At 45.6% G+C, this 22,810-nt stretch overlaps 1 protein-coding gene across 4 annotated transcripts in view; it reads right to left on the minus strand.

The window, feature by feature from the left end:
• Positions 1 to 22,810, minus strand: part of CEP128 (centrosomal protein 128) — a 240,531-nt gene that overhangs the window by 193,904 nt on the left and 23,817 nt on the right. For 3 of the 4 annotated variants that reach the window (XM_063948221.1, XM_063948219.1, XM_063948220.1), the window contains 6 exons: positions 3,741 to 3,902; positions 3,304 to 3,390; positions 1,187 to 1,240; positions 727 to 847; positions 505 to 632; positions 327 to 418 (listed from right to left, as the gene is read on the minus strand). In XM_063948221.1, coding sequence (XP_063804291.1) covers positions 327 to 418; positions 505 to 632; positions 727 to 847; positions 1,187 to 1,240; positions 3,304 to 3,390; positions 3,741 to 3,887 — 629 coding nt within the window. In that variant the 5' untranslated portion in view covers positions 3,888 to 3,902. The remainder of the gene's footprint in view (positions 1 to 326; positions 419 to 504; positions 633 to 726; positions 848 to 1,186; positions 1,241 to 3,303; positions 3,391 to 3,740; positions 3,903 to 22,810) is intronic. The other variant, XM_063948222.1, reaches the window with a different exon arrangement.

The raw sequence follows: 22,810 nt of genomic DNA on the forward strand, positions 1-22,810 counted from the left end.
GGTCAGTTGACACCCAGAAACGCCCTCTTCCTGTCAATCTCCTTGCGTTCGGCTGTGCAATTGGAATAGTCGCTAGAACCAGTGCAAAACCACAAAGGACTTTGTACCCGTACGACGCGCCTGCGCATTGCGGTGCATACGCAGGCGCAGATTAGCCATTCACTGATCGCTACACAGCGAACAACGGCAGCTAGCGATAAACTCGGAATGACCCCCTATATGTGCACGATCACACCTGGTGTAAAGAACCTACAGAATAAGAGTTTCCAGCACCCGCGTTGGTGTTCACGTCCTATTATTCTCTACACAAGCCTACAGACGAGTACCTGTTCCTGCGGACGAGCTCTCTGCTCAGGTCATCATTGAGGCGCAGCTGGTCTGAGCTCAGGTCTCTCAGCGACTGATGCAGCGAATGAAGCTGGAGAACAGAAGCAGAACCCTCTGATCACTACACCCGATACAAGCAGCATTTCTGTCTCTCCATAATAATACCCACAGCTTTACCTGGTCAGGATTGCCCGCCTCATCCAGAAATCGCACGCTGGCGGAACGAGACCGGCGCCGTCTCTGGATCCCGATATCGGTGTAGTCCTTCAGAGGGGAGGTTGGCTGCCGTCGCCTGTTTCCGGTGACTGAGAAAGAAGAGGCGTTCACACACTAGGAACATTTCCCTCCCGCTGCTCGTACGCGGTATAAACCGCTAATGGCTTATTTTCCAACACTGACCTGCTGTGGCATCCAGGTCTCCGGTGCACAAGCTGGACAGAGACGCACTCCTGCCCCCGGATAGGCGGGACAGCCGCTGACTCCTCAGCTGATCTATAGACTGCTCCAGAGTATCTTTCAGCTACACAGGAGAGAAGAGATGCTCGATTTAGCAGTATGTTCTGGTACCTGAGAATCGGGCCACGTTACAAACTAAATGTGGCTGTTCACATGTATCCGTACCCGTGTAGCCGCTTGTTCATATAGCCGGCACCATTATCAGGACACACATACCTGCGTAGACTCTCTGCTAAATAGCCAGAAATTCCACCTGCGCATTTACCCTCAGCTGGGCCTATGCAAGAATACCCTTTACCACACAGTTACGCCCAAGTTAGCTGTAGCCCATAGTAACCTATGCTCAGCCACGGAGCATGTGCATTGCTTAAAATCGCAAGATCCGGCCACAAAACAGACTTACATGCAACACTGGATCAGCATCACGAGCAGCATGCACTGGAGAAGGTGGCCGATACTGGGTGGGGGATTGAATAGAACACCCGTGATTATCGTTGGCACAAATCATTACACCTACTGAACACAGCAACAGGACTTTGCCAGCATTAAGGAAAGACGACAACACTCAGTGGCTGTACCACCGCTCACCTATACCTTACAGAGTGTAATAAGACGCACTCGCATCTTAATGAAACATGAACATAACGGATTCATTCTCCTTTAAGCAAAACACAGCCAACTTCAGGCATTAAATTACGGAGCTAAACAAATAAAAGGTCACAGCCATTATTTATTCCCCCAAACACGTTGTGTAATTTGCTGCAAGGTAGCAAAGTGTAATGAAAGCTGCTCCTGCATTCCCGACACTTTGTTACCGCCTTGTCTGACAAGGAACTGACTTCCTACGCAGCTAATTACCGCAGCTAATTGCACAGTGTGCGCTTAGATTGGAAGCTTATTTTTCACCACTTATCTGGTCCCTTTAATTACTCTAGGGAGGTCAGGCCTGTGAAAGCCATCCAAATACTGACAAGATGGGGGCCCGGAGGGCGCAAGGGTGAATATACAGGGGGGGCCGGGTAACTTCACCATCAAAGTGCTGGCCTGAAATTCATTGGAGCGGACACATGCTCGCTGCACCAGACGCTATACCTGAACTGCCTTACTAATTCTGAGGGCTGGCTTCCCCATTCACATACAGTAGCGAGGCGTCCATCCTTATACTACGGAAGACAGCGATGACATCATAGCGCCTGTAAACTGTAACAAAGAACGCTGAAGGAAAATAAAGAATTGCCCGCTACGGGCGTGTAAAAGCTTTGCCCTCGCTCTTATAGAGTGTTCCATGCACATTTAATGCGACTCACAGCCTCCTGTTAGGATGGTATCCGGTCTTTAGGTCAACCACTATTGGTCGACATGCATTAAGTCGACGCGGTCACTAGGTCTACACGGCAAAGGTCGACATGCATTTTTCACATTTTTTTTTTTTTTACTTTTTCATACTTTACAATCTACGTGGACAACTACGATTGGAAATAGTAACCTGTGCAGAGCGCAGCGGTAGCGTAGCGAGGCTCCTTGTCCAAACCATGGCGAGCGAAGCGAACCATGCGAGAGGACACAGTGCACTAACTGGGATTCCCGCTCACTTTACAAGGAAAACGACACCCCAAAAAAAACTCATGTCAACCTTTTGACTGCGACAACCTATTTCAGGTGTCGGCCTAGTCACTGTCGACCAATAGTGGTCGATCTAATGACTGTCGACCTAGTTACTGTCGACGCAACGATCTACACCCATCAGGATAGTGCACTCTGTATAAAAATAAGCTGTACGGTTTTGAGAACGTATGAAACATAGTAACATAGTATTTGAGGTTGAATAGAGGCAAATTGCCCATCGTGTTCCATCTGTTTTAAGTTGTGATGATTCAACATACTTGCTGAATAATGTTTTATGACTAGTTAGCTACTATAACTCATGTTACCCCCGGATTAACCACGTTGATATTTTAAGTATTATAACCATGGATAGCTTTTTCATTCAGAAATGTATCCAATCCTTTTTTAAATCCAATTACAGAGTCAGCCATTACCACCTTCCCTGGCAGGGAATTCCACATCCTGATTGCCCTAACAGTGAAGAACCCTTTCCTCCGTTGCGTTCGGAACTTTGAGACTAATAACACTAATAAGACTAATAAGACTAATAACACTGCCCGCTTATTCTCAGGAGAGTCTTATATTCATGCTTAGCAGATTACAACCCTAGACCGGATTGGTATGCGATCCCAGCGGACGGGGTGCCAGCAGTCACAACACCGACAACAGCATCTCAATGGTCAAAATCCCGACAGCAACGAGTATTGATTCTGGCATCGGTATTTCGGCTGCCGGGATCCCAAAAGCCGGTAGCTTGGATGTATACCCCCTAGACACCAAGAGTGACCTCATAATGCACAAAGCAAGTGGGAGGGTGAAGTGTGACATATACTGTAGATCACTTTTTACTAACGTCTCATTTATTTTTTGTTATAATGTAACAGGACGATATAAAACAGACACCTGGTGACTTACTGTTGCAATGGCTTCCGTCTGATCCGAGTTATACTCCCGGTACTGACCAAGCATCTCGTCCACTTGCTTCAGGTTATGACTGGTGTCCTTAACAGATGAAGAATACATTTTAGAACCACACAGCAGTTTAAAGGATTTTATTGCAATACCTTTCTCCTTTTAAATGCAAATGAGATATAAAATCCAGCGGCTCAGGTGAGTAACTAGAACGATATGTGCAGTCATTTGGCCAAAGAGAGTGTTTTCTCCGAGCAAAATGTAGAAACTGTATTTTATCTGCCTTCTACTAAAGTAAATGTCATTTTAGTATCTAAGCTCGTTCAGTGGCATTTCATTATCTTACTACAGTCATCCAATCTTTGGCTGCAGAGCGCTGTGACAGAGGAGCGCTGCCAGGTGACATTAAGAGCCGTCACAGGGAGGGTAATGTTAAGCACCTGCAGTGTATTCGCCAATTTATGAATCTTCTCAGACACTTCCCCGGCTCCTCGTGATCGGTCATGTGTGTGCGTAGCCCGGAGGGGACCTCGTCGGCGCGCCCTGTTCCGCAGGTAGTAGTCGGAGTCGCTGGAAGAATCGTCCATGGGCGAGCAGGATTGCTGCATCGGGTACACAAGAAAAATGTATTACGTACCATGGGCTGACACATTATCATTGCTTAAGTAATGGGGGGAAAAAAAAATATATATAATCATTTAAAATGTTACATTCATCAGTGAAGTAATGGTACGGTTTGTTCGTAAGAGACTTATAACTAATCATAGACATTGCATTTTTATAGTCGTTCTGAGTGGTGAATAAAAAATATATATGGACTTCCGGTTCCGCCTCCGACATGCGAGGACGCGTCTTGAAGTGGCTCCGAAACCGGGCACCCTATTCAGCATTACACGGCTGCCTGACAGCCTCACAATCCGGTCTGATCTCTCACCCGATCTTTCCACTGGTCCTTGGGCGGCGTATGGAGAGATATTTCTTCCCCCTCATGCCGAGACAGAAGCGACGCCAGCAGACGCGCGGACGGAATGGGGGAAACAAAATGGCGCCGGACGCGGCGGACTCCGGAGATGAAGCCAGCTCAGCTCCCTCCTCACCCACCCGAGAAATACAAGAACAAGGTACTATAGTGCAGACCTCCCGTGATCGAACAATACCCTCCCCAGACTCTGCGGTAACATACAGAGACATGGTGGGAGCGATTAGGGACGCACTAGGCCCACTTCTCAAAGAACAAACAGATCACATATCTAAACAACTATCTAGTCTCACTAAGAAAGTTAAGGAGACAGAGCATAGAGTGGGCTCACTCTTTGCTGACGTAGCCACCTTACAAGTATCACAGGCTAAACGGGATAGTTGGCAGAGACAGGTCACGAATAAACTAGACGATTTAGAAAACAGGTCGAGGAGACAGAACCTACGGGTTGTGGGCCTTCCAGAAACAGTACAAGGCTCTGACCTGATACAATTTGTGAAATCCACATTACCGGAGTTATTAAATGTAGCGGAGGAATGTGCAGACATGATTATTGAACGAGCTCACCGGGTGGGACCAAAGCGAACACACCCTGACGCCCGACCCCGTGTAGTGCTCTTTCGGGTTTTAAATTTTTTGCAAAAAGATGCCATATGGAGGGCATCCCGCAAATGCAGAAATTTGAAATGGGAAGGAAACATGATCTACCTATTCCAAGATTACTCTGCTGAGTTAACTAAGGCCAGAAAAGCTTTTTCACCTATATGTACACAGCTAATATCCCAAAGCAAGAAATTCGCCTTATTATACCCCGCGAGACTCCGCATATTTGATGGGTCATCATATATCGACTTTCTGAACCCCGAAGACGCTCAGAAGTACTGTGCAGAGGAAATTAATACTGAGAGCACATCCAAAGACGACCGTAGTGGCTCAGGATGAATGCACTTCATACTTTTATTTTCTGAAGATAATTGCAATTTAAAATAGAAAAGGATAAATACTTACTGATATGTAGGTAACGAAAATATATTCTCCTGCATTCATATTTCAAATACCCACGGATGAACTCCCAGACAGTTGCGCTTAAACCATATTACATAATCATTTACGTACTTTTAAAACCTGATGCTGGACCTGATAATAGCTTGAAGACCAAAAAAGGCGGACCTCCCTGACACGTCTCACTAGAACATACCATATCAAGTGGTGGTTTGGAAACTTACCTGACAGCGGAGGAGATGGATGCTTGTGATCAGAAACTAGGCAGGACATTATTTTTAAAAATTTAATATTGTTATTGAGCAGCTCCACGTCGAGGATGGAGAGACAGCCCTAATACGCTGTCGGATAGAAGGGTACAAGCTGAATACACCTCTCTTGTAACAAAGGGGGATAATTTTGTATATGCAGTCATACTCTTTTTATCTTTGTTGTTTTTTGCCTGGTTTTGTTTTGTGTTGTATATATACGGATGCCAGCTACCTCCCATCTATTTATCATCTTGTCTTCTTCACCTCCTACTTACGCATCCTTTATGCTCCCACACCATCTATATCTCCAGCTTCCCTTCTGCTCTGATCCCCTCTCTACCCCCCCCCCCCCCATCTCACCCACCCCCTTCCCCCTATCCTTATCTCCTTTCTCTTCCCTCCCCTTACCTTATTTCTCTCCATCCCATCCCTCTTTCCCTTTTCCTTTTCTTTTTATGTTTCATTTTTTTCCGTACACATTCCTTCCCCCTCTCTCTTTTCTTTCCCTACCCTCCCTCCTCACCCTCTTACTTTTTATTTTCTCGCTGGCATACAACACCACAAGTACTTTACGTACACTTACCTATTAAGGCTGAGGTTAACTTTATCTCTTATCTCTAATCGCTTGCATAACAGGAATTTTGTCATAACCATTGTTAGTAACAATGTTATTTTAGCTTCTAGTTCTACAATTTGATCAATATGTGATAGTTTAGACTATGGAAAAAGGTGTCGTTGGTGCGGAGCCCACCTGTTAGAGTCACGATGAATAATTGGTATGATAACTTGAAGGTACACAATCCCGGAAGTCCGAATATGGGATTTGTTTCACCTGAAGGTGAATTTGTGGCCTCTGTCAGGCCATATCTGTTGTTTTACTTTCCTTTCTTCCCCCTCTACTCCTTTCCTCATGTTTTTTCCCTACCCCTTAGCAAGTTTATGACACAAAAGACTTTGAGATACGTGTTCTTGTCCTTGACATATGTTAGAAACATTGATGGGAATTTAAGATGGTTTTTTTGAACATAGCGTCCTGGAACATTGGAGGGATAAACTCCCCCTCCAAGAGAAGGAAAGTTCTGATTTATGCTAACCGATTAAAAATAGACATTCTACTATTGCAGGAAACACACCTAACTAAAACGGAAGTTGACAAACTCAACATGTTGCAATGGAAAGTTCTCTCTGCAGCTCCATATAATTCTAAAGCTAGTGGAGTTGCAATTTTAGTTAAAACACATATTCCAATAGAAATGATTGGTTCTGATATGGATCCTGAGGGGCGTTATCTTATTTCTGAAATTACTTTAGCAAACACGAAAATGATTCTATGTTCAATTTATGCCCCAAATGTATACACTAAATCCTTTTTTCAGGTTCTGATTGCTAAACTACTTCAATTCGGTAATACAATGATGTTGGTAGGGGGAGACTTTAATTTGATAACAAATCCTAGTTTAGACAGACAAACTCCTCGGAGATCACTTCTCAGACTCCCAAAATTGGGGATCTCCTACTTTGCAAGACGTCTTAAATTAATTGATCTTTGGAGATTACATTCTCCAACTGACAAAGCATATTCATGCCTTTCGGCCGCTACTGGCTTAATGTCTAGAATTGACTACATTTTCGGCTCCCAATCAATGCTAGATAGAATAGGTGAGACTTCTATGGAACCCATATGTCTATCAGACCACGCTATGGTAAGGTGCTCCTTTAGAACTCAGGCCGAACTCAACCCTTGTAGAACTTGGAGGTTTCCAATAGCATTTTCTAACTCACTTAGTTTTAGGCGGAAACTGGAATCATTATGGGAAACATTTTACCTTAATAACGAGGAGATTTTTGAAAGTAACCCGCTTCTTTTCTGGCAGACAGCCAAAGCGGTCATGAGAGGCGAACTAATTTCCTATGTGACTTCCATCCGTAAATCGCTTAGGAAAGACCACGCTATTGTACAATCTACTCTCACTGAAGCATTTGAAAAATACCAGAGCAATCCCACACACACTAATAAAATGCTTTATATGGAAGCAAAAAATCATTTTGATGGTTCTTTGGCTAAATTAGACTCGCTGTTATCCTTTAAAAAGGATCAACGCTTCTATAAATTTGGCAACAAAAGTGGGAGACTGCTATCTTATATGTTAAAAGGCCAAAAGAACCCTATGATAGTTAGGCCCTTGAGACAAGTGGACTCATCCTTAACGACTTCTAACGAACAAATATCTACCGTCATGTCAGATTACTACACTACTTTATACTCAAAACCGTCTTCTCCTGCTGACGCAGACGTACATTCATTCTGGACAGACTTACCGGTCCCCCAGGTCCCAGAGACCTCCATAACGCTTCTGACTAAACCAATTTCAGAAGAGGAAGTTTCCAAAGTGATTAAAAATTTAAAAAATTGCAAAGCCCCAGGCCCCGATGGTTATTCACCTGAATTTTTTAAAATCTTGGCTTCTAAATTAGTTCCTCTACTCACTAATTGTTTTAATAGAATTATGCAACTGGAACCTCTCCCTCTTTATTTTAATTCGGCCACAATTACAGTTATCCCTAAACAAGGCAGAGATCTTTCAGACCCTGGCTCGTACCGCCCGATTTCATTACTTAATTCCGACTATAAAATACTTACTAAAATTCTGGCCGATAGGTTGAAACAAGTTCTACCACATATAATACATATAGACCAAGCAGGATTCATTATTGGTAGAAGCTCTGTGCTTAACATCAGACGAGTCCTAGCAGTAATTATGAAACCCCGCTCTACAGACCGTCGACCGAATGAAGCGATCTTGGCATTAGATGCCGAGAAAGCTTTCGATAATGTTTATTGGGACCACTTATTTACTTCTTTAATGCGTTTTGGTTTTCCGGACCGTTTTATACAAGTTTTACGATTACTCTATACCAATCCTGATACCCGAGTATTGTGCAATGGGTATCTCTCTCCCTCATTTTTAATTCAAAAGGGAACGAGACAAGGATGTCCGCTTTCTCCGTTGCTGTTCGCAGTGGCGCTGGAACCGTTGGCAATTTCATTGAGGCAATCTCCTCTCTACAACGGTATAATGATGGGGTCTATAGATCTTCGCTTAGCATTATTTGCTGACGACATGGTCATATTTATGTCTAACCCCTCACATTCACTTCCAATTATATTAAAGATCATTGCACAATTCGGGATCATTTCCGGATATAAAATTAACACGAATAAATCAGAACTAATGAATTTGGGACCCTCAGTTTTGTCTCCGGAGGTGATAGGGGATATCAAGGTGGTTACACAACAATTCAAATATTTAGGGGTGCATATACCGAGAAGGATTTCTAAACTCTACTCTTTAAATTTTAAACCTCTGATAACTTCTATTCTTAAATTACTAGATTCATGGCAATCACTGCCGCTTTCATTAATGGCCGTATAGCGGTTCTTAAGACCGTTATCTTTCCAAAAATTATGTACACTATGCAGATGTTACCTATACGGATTTATGAGTCGGATGTGAAAACGCTATATAAGGAATTTTCGGTTTTTATGTGGAAATCAAAACGACCGAGAATTGCTAGATCTAAACTCTACCTCTCTAGATCAGATGGGGGATTAGGATTGCCAGATTTGATCAAATTTTCACATTCGGTATTCTTCAGATACGTGGCAGATTGGTTGCTGGAAAGAGATCACTTCTCGATATATGCACTGGACTGTTTATTTTGTTCTCCTTACTCCCCGGGGGCATTACTACATACCCCACGGAAGTATATACCACAACATATATTTAATAATATATTTTTTAAAGATACCTATAACTCATGGTGGGCGATTAACAAGATTATGAACAGAAATCCTACACTTTCGCCAATGATATCTATTTGGGGTAACTTGCAATTCACACCGGGCTTAAACTCCTCAACCTTTACCCGACTGAAAAATAAGGGTCTCAGTATTACATCCGATGTATTTGATCCAGGGGGGAAATTACTAACCTACACAGCCTTTAAAGAGAAATATAATTTGTCAGACCTATACCTATACTCATATCTTCAAATTAGACACTACGTTACATCTTTATATGGGACAAAATTACCTCCCGTATCTTCAGACCCATTGGTCTCTCTATTGAACCTAATAAAAACCGTTACTTATAGAACAAGATTCCTATATGCAGATCTAATATCGACAACTAGACCAGTTGTCTGGAATAGAGTGTGTGCCTCCTGGTGCAGGGACCTAAGTTTAGATATAACAGGCACTGACATGTTTCAGAATTGTGAGTATGTGATGAAATCTCTCCACTCAGTATCTTTACAGGAGGTATATTTGAAAATTATACACAGAGCTTATATATCTCAGGCGCAGAGGAAGCACTATGTGCCCGAGGAAACGGGCAAATGCCTGAAATGTGGGGCTACTTCAGCCACATTACTGCACAACCTATGGTCATGCGGAATTATTAAAAAATTTTGGAACAAAGTGGTAAATTATATCTCACAGAAATTTACATGCAGAGTATCATTAGATCCTCTAGCTCTTCTATTCGCAAATTTCAAAAATTGGGACCTTAGTCCTTCTGACTTAAACTTACGTCAGTTTTTAATAGTGCTGGTGACAACGGCGAAGAAATTAATAATGAAGCTATGGATCTCCAAAACCAGACCAAGGTTGGAAACGGTGCATATAATGCTGATTAAAACTTTATACTTTGATAGATATGCTACTCAACCAGATGTGGAAAAGGGAGTGGAGAGGTTTTATCGCAAATGGGGACCTTACATTGAATCTCTATCGGAGGATGTTAAACGTGCAATTTTTATGATATTTGAACAAACTGACTGGTATCACTATAAGAAGGTATCAGGAACAGTTCCTATCTCGAACTGACATGTGTTCAGGTCTATACGTATGGAACCAGAAACTAAACCCACAAGAGACTCTATTGATATTGTTGGACGAGAAATTTTTTGATGAGATGTTATATATCCCATAGTGGTATAAATACTACTGTTGAGACATGTTTTGGAGGAACGCGCAGAAACATGTTTGATATTAAATAATAAAACTTCCCCCCCCCCCCCCCTACACCTCTTCTCCCCCCCCCCCCCCCCCCACCTTATTTGAGGTACTAATCTTACCCGGTTATTTTCCCTTTGTCTTTGTCCTTTCCTTTCTTTTACTTGTTATACTTTATTTAGTTAATATTGAATCGCACCGAGGGGTTTAGAATGTGTTGCTGTTATAATGCTAGGACATGCTGATTATAGGTGAACTTTTATTGTTGTAATTCAAGGCACATTTAAGTTGAAACCTTCGAAACTTACGTATTCTGACTTATTATCAGATGTATTGATACTAGATGTGATGTACAACGTGATACTATATTATGTCCGACAAGTTCATCCCTTGTACGATTTGATGGAAAATCAATAAAAATATTTTGAAAAAAAAATATATATATATATATATATATTTGGAGGAAGAATAGCAGATGAAACAACACATAACTGTCCTTATCTTGATTTAAAAATTGGCAACATATTGTATGAAGGCAGTGCTGTACATTGAGGGGGATCATTGTACATATAAATTGCAATATTGAGAGATCGCCTTGCAGCCTCATGTTAATTATAACTTTAACACTGCAAAAAAAAATGTTGCATTTTGAATCCGTCGCAGCTGTGCAATAAGCCACGCCCACAAAGGATGTCATTTATCATGAATTCCTAGGCGTCAGAAGTAACAAAACAGGTCACAAGTTTGTGATGCCAGTTTAAATGACCACTATTTACCTTTACAATCATAAATGTCCCTCCCGGGGTGTGTGTGTGTGTGTGTGTGTGTGTGTGTGTGTGTGTGTGTGTGTGTGTGTGTGTGTGTGTGTGTGTGTGTGTGTGTGTGTGTATATATATATATATATATATATATATATATATATATATACACACACATACATATACACACATATATACATATACACACACATATGCAGCTCTAGCCACGCGTATCACAGACACGGCACACCGGTCATTACATATCTTCGTCATCCCTGTAATTCATTAGTACATGGCGAGACGAGAGGCGCACAGACAGCCGGAGCAGAGCGTCTTGGTACGGAACAGATATGTGTGACGTAGATAAGAAAAGGCGATTGCCAGAAAACCCGACAGCCGTGCGAGTCCTTAGCTGTGGAACGCAGAGTTCTCCGGCCTATTAAGAGATATTTCAGGTCTGTTCCCCTATTTGGTAGCACAGTCCTATCCAGGATGGCCGTGGTGAAGAACATTTAACGAGGGATCGTTTAGGACTGGAATAACCATTACATAGACACTTTCACCGGTTGTCGTACTATTCTGGGCATCCAGCATGCAGTAAAATTTCCGTCTGATTGGATTCTGAATGAGCGATTGTGGCTGGCAGCAGCACAGAACGGCCCAACGCTCTGAGCGCAGAGCGCCAGGCCACGTGAAGACTCTAATTGAGGGACTAATTGCAGCCATGTCAGTGTAAAGCTTCCAAGTGTCAGATAATTACTGTTTAGCAGAAACAGCAATAAAATGAGCGTCTGAGTGCTCCCCCCACCCCCCTCCGCATACACCCCACTTGGCCCTCTACTGTACAACCCACACTCACCAGCATTTTGTCTGATACCGGATCTACCAATAAGGCATTAATCTGGGTCTATAGGTCTCTCTAGGCACCAGGTCAGGTTGTCAGGATAAACTCAATTTTAGTCCATATAAACTGTTGGTGTTCAAAAGGGAATATCAGAAAACTTGGATTGTCAGTTGTTAGAAATCATTTTAATAAGTCATTTCCTCCAAAGGGCAGCAGTTTGCAACTATAAGTTATCATTAGAAAAATAGGATTTTATATACCTACAGGTAAATCCTTTTCTCGTAGTCCGTAGAGGATGCTGGGGTTCCATTTAGTACCATGGGGTATAGACGGGTCCACTAGGAGCCATGGGCACTTTAAGAGTTTAATAGTGTGGGCTGGCTCCTCCCTCTATGCCCCTCCTACCAGACTCAGTCTAGAAACTGTGTCCGAGGAGACGGACAACTTCGAGAGAAGGAAATACACAGATAGTGGTGAGATTCACACCAGCTCACACACAACAAAAGGAAAGTCAAGCTAACCAACTTGAAACGATTCAGCAACGACTGAACCAACAATACTTAACCAAGTAACAATGCAGGAATACGAAGCACTGGGCGGGCGCCCAGCATCCTCTACGGACTACGAGAAAAGGATTTACCGGTAGTTATATAAAATCCTATTTTCTTTTACGTCCTAGAGGATACTGGGGTCCATTTAGTACCATGGGGATGTACTAAAGCTCCCAGTACGGGAGGGAGAGCGGCGAGGTTCCTGCAGAACAGATTAAACAAACTTAAGGTCCTCAGAGGCCAAAGTATCGAACTTGTAGAACTTCACAAACGTGTTCGACCCTGACCAAGTAGCTGCTCGGCAAAGCTGTAAAGCCGAGACACCCCGGGCAGCCGCCCAGGAAGAACCCACCGACCTAGTAGAATGGGCCTTAACAGATTTTGGACACGGCAAGCCAGACGTAGAATAAGCATGCTGGATAGTAAGCCTGATCCAACGAGAAATCGTCTGCTTAGAAGCAGGACACCCAATCTTGTTGGGATCATAAAGGACAAATAGTGCGTCCAACTTCCTGTGACGAGAAGTTCTCTTCACATATATCACATCCTGAAGTACATGGAATAGGACTCAGGAGAAGATAAACACTCTGCAGAACAGGACACAGAGTCCTTAGACATGGTAATGTGGGATTTGCACACTCACACACACCGGAAAATGTAGAACACAGTTTCCCCCAGAGTACCTTCAGAGAGTCACAGAGTATAAAGAGCCAGCCACACAGCGCCTCTGTAGGCTGTTATTATGATAAAAGCCCGGTGCTAACTAGTTAACCTTAATAGGGTAGCTAGTACATTGTATATAACACCCTGGTACCGCAGAGGAAGCTATGGAGTTAAGTGGAGGGCAGCGCTCCCTGTCAGCCTCCTTGTTCTATGATCTGCAGGGAGAAAATGTCGCTGGCGAGTGCTGGATCCACTCTGAGAGGAAGCCCCGCCCCCTGTAATGGCGCGCGGCTTCCCGCACTTATTCTTTATACTGGCCTGAGGATTTTGTGTGTTAACAGCGGGATTAGCCCCTGTTAACTATGTGACCAGTGTAGGGTTAATGCGCTGGCTCAGGATGCCCCTCAAGCGTCTACATGTGCATGTTGCTGAGCCTTCCAGGAGCGCAGCCTGACAGAGCTGCGCTCCAACCCTTGTGCCGCCATACCCGCCAGCGACCCGCTAACCGGGACGCCGGCGCTGTACTCACCACTCTTCTATCGTCTGGCTCTGTTAGGGGGTGGCGGCCGTGCTGCGGGAGTGAGCGGTCGCCTCGTGGGCTTGCGATCAGTACCATCAGGAGCTCAGTGTCCTGTCAGCGGAGTAGAGAACCATTAACTCTCCATTAAGTTGGTTCCTACTCCCCCCCTAAGTCCCACGAAGCAGAGAGGCTGTTGCCAGCAGCCTTCCTGTAAATTAACTAACTCTAGAAAACAATAAAACTAAGAAAACTCCTAGGAGCTCCCCTAGCTGTGACCGGCTCCTCCGGGCACATTTTCTAAACTGAGCCTGGTAGCAGGGGCATAGAGGGAGGAGCCAGCCCACACTATTAAACTCTTAAAGTGCCCATGGCTCCTAGTGGACCCGTCTATACCCCATCGTACTAAATGGAACCCCAGCATCCTCTAGGACGTAAGAGAAATGAATATCAATAGTATAGGATTATTTTTTTTTTTTAATGTGTTCAATTGTTCCCCGTGGCGGTCACAGGTGTCAGTGTATACCCCCAACTTACGCCATACACATCTGTAAAAGTATACAGAACACAGCATAAGAAGGACACTCCAATATCTCTTAAACTGTCGGGCAGAAATGCGCCACTTTACCAGACATCGGGAAAAAAAGTGTTACTCGTTTAAAAAAAAAATGGGGTATTTATATTGATCACTTAGACAATGAATATATAAGGGGTAAATTCGATTGTTATCGCTGCGCGATCTCACATCTTAAGTGATGGGAGATCGCAGGGGCAATATTGAATTGATGCTGGTTATCGCGCCGATTGCGTCCATTAGTGTCAGAACTAAACATTACATTACACTCGACTATACGACATTGTTAATTGGACTACTAGATATTTATTTGGCTTGAGGCATTTCGTACGTCACTTGTATACCAGATATTCATTTATTTTTATTTTTATGATTTTTCACTGACATACTCAACTAAAACCAACCTGGTTTAGCCCTGTAAATGATTGATGGTTTAAAAAAAAAAAAAAAACAGGCAGACTCGCACAAAATTCCCGCACCTCTGGAATTCGGAGGCTTTTAGTCGACTGCATTTAATTCTATGGGTGGGATTCAAATCTTCTGTGTCCCCCTCCCGCCCGCCGGCAGTATTCAAATGTTGTTGCTGATGGGTGCGATATCAGCATTTCAGCTCACCACCCCCAGGGATGGTGAGCTAAAATGTGCGAAGTGACCCGTTCGGACGCCCAAACGGGACTTTTCACGATCGCGCCCATGTCTTTAGTTGGGTTTAGCTGCTTTACGCGGCTAAACCAGTCTCTCATGGGCGCTATCAGCGTGATAACGGGGGTCATTAGAATATCGCCCCGCGATCTCCCGTTAATTTAGACGGGAGATCGGGGGCAATAAAACATTTGAATCTCGCCCAATATGTGAATCTTTTCAAATAAACAGTGTTTAAAAACAAACCTGTCCGGCAGAAATACCAGTGTCCTTATTTCATTTGGCGAGATCTACAGATAGATGAATATGGGGACAGTGCGAGTAATACGTATAAACGTGGATGCTTAATATACTACTTTACATAGTAATCGCTGCCGATTTCATATGGGGAGGGCAGAGCACGCTACCGCCAGAATATAATAGCACCGTCTCAATATCATCATCTCACATTTTATGTAACTTACTCATCGTGATGTTAAATAAATATCCAGAAATCACACAGTACATCACACAGCGAGCAAAGACTGACAATCCCAAGTGGCCCCACAGGGGCTGTAAAATATATATATAAAATATACACTGCTCAAAAAAATAAAGGGCACACTATAACACATCCTAGATCTGAATGAATGAAATATTCTTAGTAAATACTTTGTTCTTTACATAGTTGAATGTGCTGACAACAAAATCACACACAAATTATCAATGAAAATCACATTTATTAACCCATGGAGGTCTGTATTTGGAGTCACCCTCAAAATTAAAGTGGAAAAACACACTACAGGCTGATCCACCTTTGATGTAATGTCCTTAAAACAAGTCAAAATGAGGCTCAGTAGTGTGTGTGGCCTCCATGTGCCTGTATGACCTCCCTATAACCCACACAAGTGGCTCAGGTAGTGCAGCTCATCCAGGATGGCACATCAATGCGAGCTGTGGCAAGAAGGTTTGCTGTGTCTGTCAGCGTAGTGTCCAGAGCATGGAGGCGCTACCAGGAGACAGGCCAGTACATCAGGAGACATGGAGGAGGCCGTAGGAGGGCAACAACCCAGCAGCAGGACCGCTACCTCCGCCTTTGTGCAAGGAGGAACAGGAGGAACACTGCCAGAGCCCTGCAAAATGACCTCCAGCAAGCCACAAATGTGCATGTGTCTACTCAAACGATCAGAAACAGACTCCATGAGGGTGGTATGAGGGCCCGACGTCCACAGGTGGGGGTTGTGCTTACAGCCCAACACCGTGCAGGACGTTTGGCATTTGCCAGAGAACACCAAGATTGGCAAATTCGCCACTGGTGCCCTGTGCTCTTCACAGATGAAAGCAGGTTCTCACTGAGCACATGTGACAGACGTGACACAGTCTGGAGACGCCAAGAAGAACGTTCTGCTGCCTGCAACATCCTCCAGCTTGACCGGTTTGGCAATAATGGTGTGGGGTGGCATTTCTTTGGGGGGCCGTACAGCCCTCCATGTGCTCGCCAGAGGTAGCCTGACTGCCATTAGGTACAGACATGAGATCCTCAGACCCCTTGTGAGACCGTATGCTGGTGCGGTTGGCCCTGGGTTCCTCCTAATGCAAGACAATGCTAGACCTCATGTGGCTGTTGTGTGTCAGCAGTTCCTGAAAGATGAAGGCATTGATGCTATGGACTGGCCCGCCCATTCGCCCATTCCCCAGACCTGAATCCAATTGAGCACATCTGGGACATCATGTCTCGCTCCATCCACCAACGCTACGTTGCACCACAGACTGTCCAGGAGTTGGCGGATGCTTTAGTCCAGGTCTGGGAGAAGATCCTTCAGGAGACCATCCGCCACCTCATCAGTGGCATGCCCAGGCGTTGTAGGGAGGTCATACAGGCACGTGGAGGCCACACACACTACTGAGCCTCATTTTGACTTGTTTTAAGGACATTACATCAAAGTTGGATCAGCCTGTAGTGTGTTTTTCCACTTTAATTTTGAGGGTGACTCCAAATCCTGACCTCCATGGGTTAATAAATTTGATTTCCATTGATATTTTTTGTGTGATTTTGTTGTCAGCACATTCAACTATGTAAAGAACAAAGTATTTAATAAGAATATTTCATTCATTCAGATCTAGGATGTGTTATTTTAGTGTTCCCTTTAATATATATATATTATATATATATATATATATATATATATATATATATATATATAATTTTCTCCCTCCTAAGGGATGAGCAGGCGGTTGCTCTTGTAATAATACCTAGTAAGTTGCAGGTCATAAAACCGCAGATTGATTGATTGCTATAAAAAAAAAAAAAAAAAAAAAAAGAGGAATAATACACCGATAAACAAACGTAGGAAAAAAACAACAACAACATGCCGAGTTGAAAGATGTGGTGTGAGACCCCAGAATGGGCGTGTTGGCAGCACATAGTCAGACAGTAGAGAAGTTGCCCATGGCAACCAATCAGCCTGACCTCCGCTTGTTCTAACTATTCTGGTCTTCCGCCCAGCCTGACCTCAGCTTGTCCCGATTATTCTAGTCTCCCGCCTGGCTTGACCTCCGCTTGTTCCGACTATTCTGGTCTGCCGCCCGACCTAAACTCCGCTCGTTCTGACTATTCTGGTCTGCCGCCCGGCCTGACCTCCACTTAATCTGACTATTCTGGTCTGACGTCCGGCCTGACCTCCGCTCGTTCTGACTATTCTGGTCTGCCGCCTGGCCTGACCTCCGCTTGTTCTGACTATTCTGGTCCGACGTCCGGCCTGACCTCTGCTTGTTCTGACTATTCTGGTCTGACGTCCGGCCTGTCCTCCGCTTGTACTGACTATTCTGGACTTCCGCTCGGCCTGACCTCCGCTTGTTCTGACTAGTGACCTCCGCTTGTTCTGACTATTCTGGTCCGACGTCCGGCCTGACCTCCGCTTGTTCTGACTATTCTGGTCTGACGTCCGGCCTGTCCTCCGCTTGTACTGACTATTCTGGACTTCCGCTCGGCCTGACCTCCGCTTGTTCTGACTAGTGACCTCCGCTTGTTCTGACTATTCTGGTCCGACGTCCGGCCTGACCTCCGCTTGTTCTGACTATTCTGGTCTGACCCCCGGCCTGACCTCCGCTTGTTCTGACTATTCTGGACTTCCGCTCAGCCTGACCGCCGCTTGTTCTGACTAGTGACCTGACCTCCACTTGTTCTGACTATTCTGGTCCGACGCCCGACCTAACCTCCGCTCGTTCTGACTATTCTGTTCTGCCGCCCGGCCTGACCTCCACTTAATCTGACTATTCTGGTCTGACGCCCGGCCTGACCTCCACTTATTCTGACTATTCTGGTCTGACGCCCGGCCTGACCTCCGCTCGTTCTGACTATTCTGGTCTGACATCCGGCCTGACCTCCGCTCGTTCTGACTATTCTGGTCTGCCGCCTGGCCTGACCTCCGCTTGTTCTGACTATGCTGGTCCGACGCCCGGCCTGACCTCCGCTTGTTCTGACTATTCTGGACTTCCGCTCGGCCTGACCTCCGCTTGTTCTGACTATTCTGGTCTGCCGCCCGGCCTGACCTCAGTTTGTCCCGATTATTCTAGTCACCCGCCTGGCTTGACCTCCGCTTGTTCCGACTATTCTGGTCTGCCGCCCGACCTAAACTCCGCTCGTTCTGACTATTCTGTTCTGCCGCCCGGCCTGACCTCCACTTAATCTGACTATTCTGGTCTGACGCCCGGCCTGACCTCCGCTCGTTCTGACTATTCTGGTCTGCCGCCCGGCCTGACCTCAGTTTGTCCCGATTATTCTAGTCACCCGCCTGGCTTGACCTCCGCTTGTTCCGACTATTCTGGTCTGCCGCCCGACCTAAACTCCGCTCGTTCTGACTATTCTGTTCTGCCGCCCGGCCTGACCTCCACTTAATCTGACTATTCTGGTCTGACGCCCGGCCTGACCTCCGCTCGTTCTGACTATTCTGGTCTGACGTCCGGCCTGACCTCCGCTCGTTCTGACTATTCTGGTCTGACATCCGGCCTGACCTCCGCTCGTTCTGACTATTCTGGTCTGCCGCCTGGCCTGACCTCCGCTTGTTCTGACTATTCTGGTCCGACGTCCGGCCTGACCTCCGCTTGTTCTGACTATTCTGGTCCAACGTCCGGCCTGACTTCCGCTTGTTTCGACTATTCTGGTCCGACGTCCGGCCTGACCTCCGCTTGTTCTGACTATTCTGGTCTGATGCCCGGCCTGACCTCCGCTTGTTCCGACTATTCTGGACTTCCGCTCAGCCTGACCGCCACTTGTTCCGACTAGTGACCTGACCTCTGCTTGTTCTGACTATTCTGGTCCGACGCCCGACCTAACCTCCGCTCATTCTGACTATTCTGTTCGACCGCCCGGCCTGACCTCCACTTATTCTGACTATTCTGGTCTGACGCCCGGCTTGACCTCCACTTGTTCTGACTATTCTTCTCTGACGCCCGGCCTGACCTCCGCTTGTTCTGAGTATTCTGGACTTCCGCTCAGCCTGACCTCCGCTTGTTCTGACTATTCTGGTCCGACGCCCGACCTAACCTCCGCTCGTTCTGACTATTCTGTTCTGCCGCCCAGCCTGACCTCCACTTATTCTGACTATTCTGGTCTGACGCCCGGCTTGACCTCCACTTGTTCTGACTATTCTTCTCCGACGCCCGGCCTGACCTCCGCTCGTTCTGACTATTCTGGTCTGCCGCCCAACCTGACCTCCGCTTGTGCTGACTATTCTGGTTTGACGCCTGGCTTGACCTCCACTTTTTCTGACTATTCTGGTCTGCCGCCTGGTCCCATCCCGGTTTGTTCTGATTGTTGTTGCCTAACGCCCGACCGGCTCACAACATGGGCAACCCTATACACTTCGGGGGCTTCATGATCAGTCCAGAAACCTCCTAAAGGTCTGTACATTACCTTTAATCTCATTAAGCAATCAGCAATATATTTAATCAGAGAAAGAGGACTGTCTGTAATAACATATCAGCTGGTATTTTAAACTCGTGTTACATGTAATAACAGAAATATCTCCCACAATGAAGTCTCGGAGCTGGCCCGAGGGCCACCCAGATGCAGACCACTGCCATAAACCCACATTGCTGTCTGATTGGATCATATAGCCCCACTAAACACTTTATCACACTGGCTGGACCAGTAATGTGCAACACTCCTATTCTCCCAGTCCAGAGTATGCTGGTGCGATATAAAGAAATAACAAATGTGCACAATCAGTGGTAACATCCCAGAGAAAAAAAATATTCTTCGATGATTTAATACATAACTGAAAAGCACAGTAAAATGTGCAAAAGCTTCAAAAAGAACATGCAAATTGTTCCAAAGTGGAAAACACCCACAAAAGGCACAAATACACCAAAGAAGAACAATACAGAAAGATATAAAATAATAAGAATTTACTTACCGATAATTCTATTTCTCATAGTCCGTAGTGGATGCTGGGGACTCCGTAAGGACCATGGGGAATAGCGGCTCCGCAGGAGACTGGGCACATCTAAAGAAAGCTTTAGGACTATCTGGTGTGCACTGGCTCCTCCCCCTATGACCCTCCTCCAAGCCTCAGTTAGGATACTGTGCCCGGACGAGCGTACACAATAAGGAAGGATTTTGAATCCCGGGTAAGACTCATACCAGCCACACCAATCACACCGTACAACATGTGATCTGAACCCAGTTAACAGCATGATAACAGAGGAGCCTCTGAAAAGATGGCTCACAACAATAATAACCCGATTTTTGTAACAATAACTATGTACAAGTATTGCAGACAATCCGCACTTGGGATGGGCGCCCAGCATCCACTACGGACTATGAGAAATAGAATTATCGGTAAGTAAATTCTTATTTTCTCTAACGTCCTAAGTGGATGCTGGGGACTCCGTAAGGACCATGGGGATTATACCAAAGCTCCCAAACGGGCGGGAGAGTGCGGATGACTCTGCAGCACCAAATGAGAGAACTCCCGGTCCTCCTCAGCCAGGATATCAATTTTGTAGAATTTTACAAACGTATTTGCTCCTGACCAAGTAGCTGCTCGGCAAAGTTGTAAAGCCGAGACCCCTCGGGCAGCCGCCCAAGATGAGCCCACCTTCCTTGTGGAGTGGGCATTTACAGATTTTTGGCTGTGGCAGGCCTGCCACAGAATGTGCAAGCTGAATTGTACTACAAATCCAACGAGCAATAGTCTGCTTAGAAGCAGGAGCACCCAGCTTGTTGGGTGCACACAGGATAAACAGCGAGTCAGATTTCCTGACTCCAGCCGTCCTGGAAACCTATATTTTCAGGGCACTGACAACGTCTAGCAACTTGGAGGCCTCCAAGTCCCTAGTAGCCGCAGGTACCACCAATAGGTTGGTTCAGGTGAGACGCTGAAACCACCTTGGGGAGAAACTGAGGACGAGTCCTCAATTCCGCCCTGTCCGAATGGAAAATCAGATAAGGGCTTTTTCAGGATAAAGCCGCCAATTCTGACACGCGCCTGGCCCAGGCCAGGGCCAACAGCATGACCACTTTCCATGTGAGATATTTTAACTCCACAGATTTAAGTGGTTCAAACCAATGTGACTTTTGGAACCCAAACTACATTGAGATCCCAAAGTGCCACTGGAGGCACAAAAGGAGGCTGTATATGCAGTACCCCTTTTACAAACGTCTGAACTTCAGGGACTGAAGCTAGTTCTTTTTGGAAGAAAATTGACAGGGCCGAAATTTGAACCTTAATGGACCCCAATTTCAGGCCCATAGACACTCCTGTTTGCAGGAAATGTAGGAATCGACCCAGTTGAATTTCCTCCGTCGGGCCTTACTGGCCTCGCACCACGCAACATATTTTCGCCAATTGCGGTGATAATGTTTTTTGCGGTTACATCCTTCCTGGCTTTGATCAGGATAGGGATGACTTCATCCGGAATGCCTTTTTTCCTTCAGGATCCGGCGTTCAACCGCCATGCCGTCAAACGCAGCCGCGGTAAGTCTTGGAACAGACCGGGTCCTTGCTGGAGCAGGTCCCTTCTTAGAGGTAGAGGCCACGGATCCTCCGTGAGCATCTCTTGAAGTTCCGGTTACCAAGTCCTTCTTTGCCAATCCGGAACCACGAATATAGTGCTTACTCCTCTCCATCTTATCAATCTCAGTACCTTGGGTATGAGAGGCAGAGGAGGGAACACATACACTGACTGGTACACCCATGGTGTTACCAGAGCGTCTACAACTATTGCCTGAGGGTCTCTTGACCTGGCGCAATACCTGTCGAGTTTTTAATCATGTGGAAGACTTCTGGGTGAAGTCCCCACTCTCCCGGGTGGAGGTCGTGCTGAGGAAGTCTGCTTCCCAGTTGTCCACTCCCGGAATGAATACTGCTGACAGTGCTATCACATGATTTTCCGCCCAGCGAAGAATCCTTGCAGCTTCTGCCATTGCCCTCCTGCTTCTTGTGCCACCCTGTCTGTTTACGTGGGTGACTGCCGTGATGTTGTCCGACTGGATCAACACCGGCTGACCTTGAAGCAGAGGTCTTGCTAAGCTTAGAGCATTGTAAATGTCCCTTAGCTTCAGGATATTTATGTGAAGTGATGTCTCCAGGCTTGACCATAAGCCCTGGATATTCCTTCCCTGTGTGACTGCTCCCCAGCCTCGCAGGCTGGCATCCGTGGTCACCAGGACCCAGTCCTGAATGCCGAATCTGCGGCCCTCTAGAAGATGAGCACTCTGCAACCACCAC

The sequence above is a fragment of the Pseudophryne corroboree genome, chromosome 12 (assembly GCF_028390025.1).
Source record: "Pseudophryne corroboree isolate aPseCor3 chromosome 12, aPseCor3.hap2, whole genome shotgun sequence".
NCBI classification, from domain to species: domain Eukaryota; kingdom Metazoa; phylum Chordata; class Amphibia; order Anura; family Myobatrachidae; genus Pseudophryne; species Pseudophryne corroboree.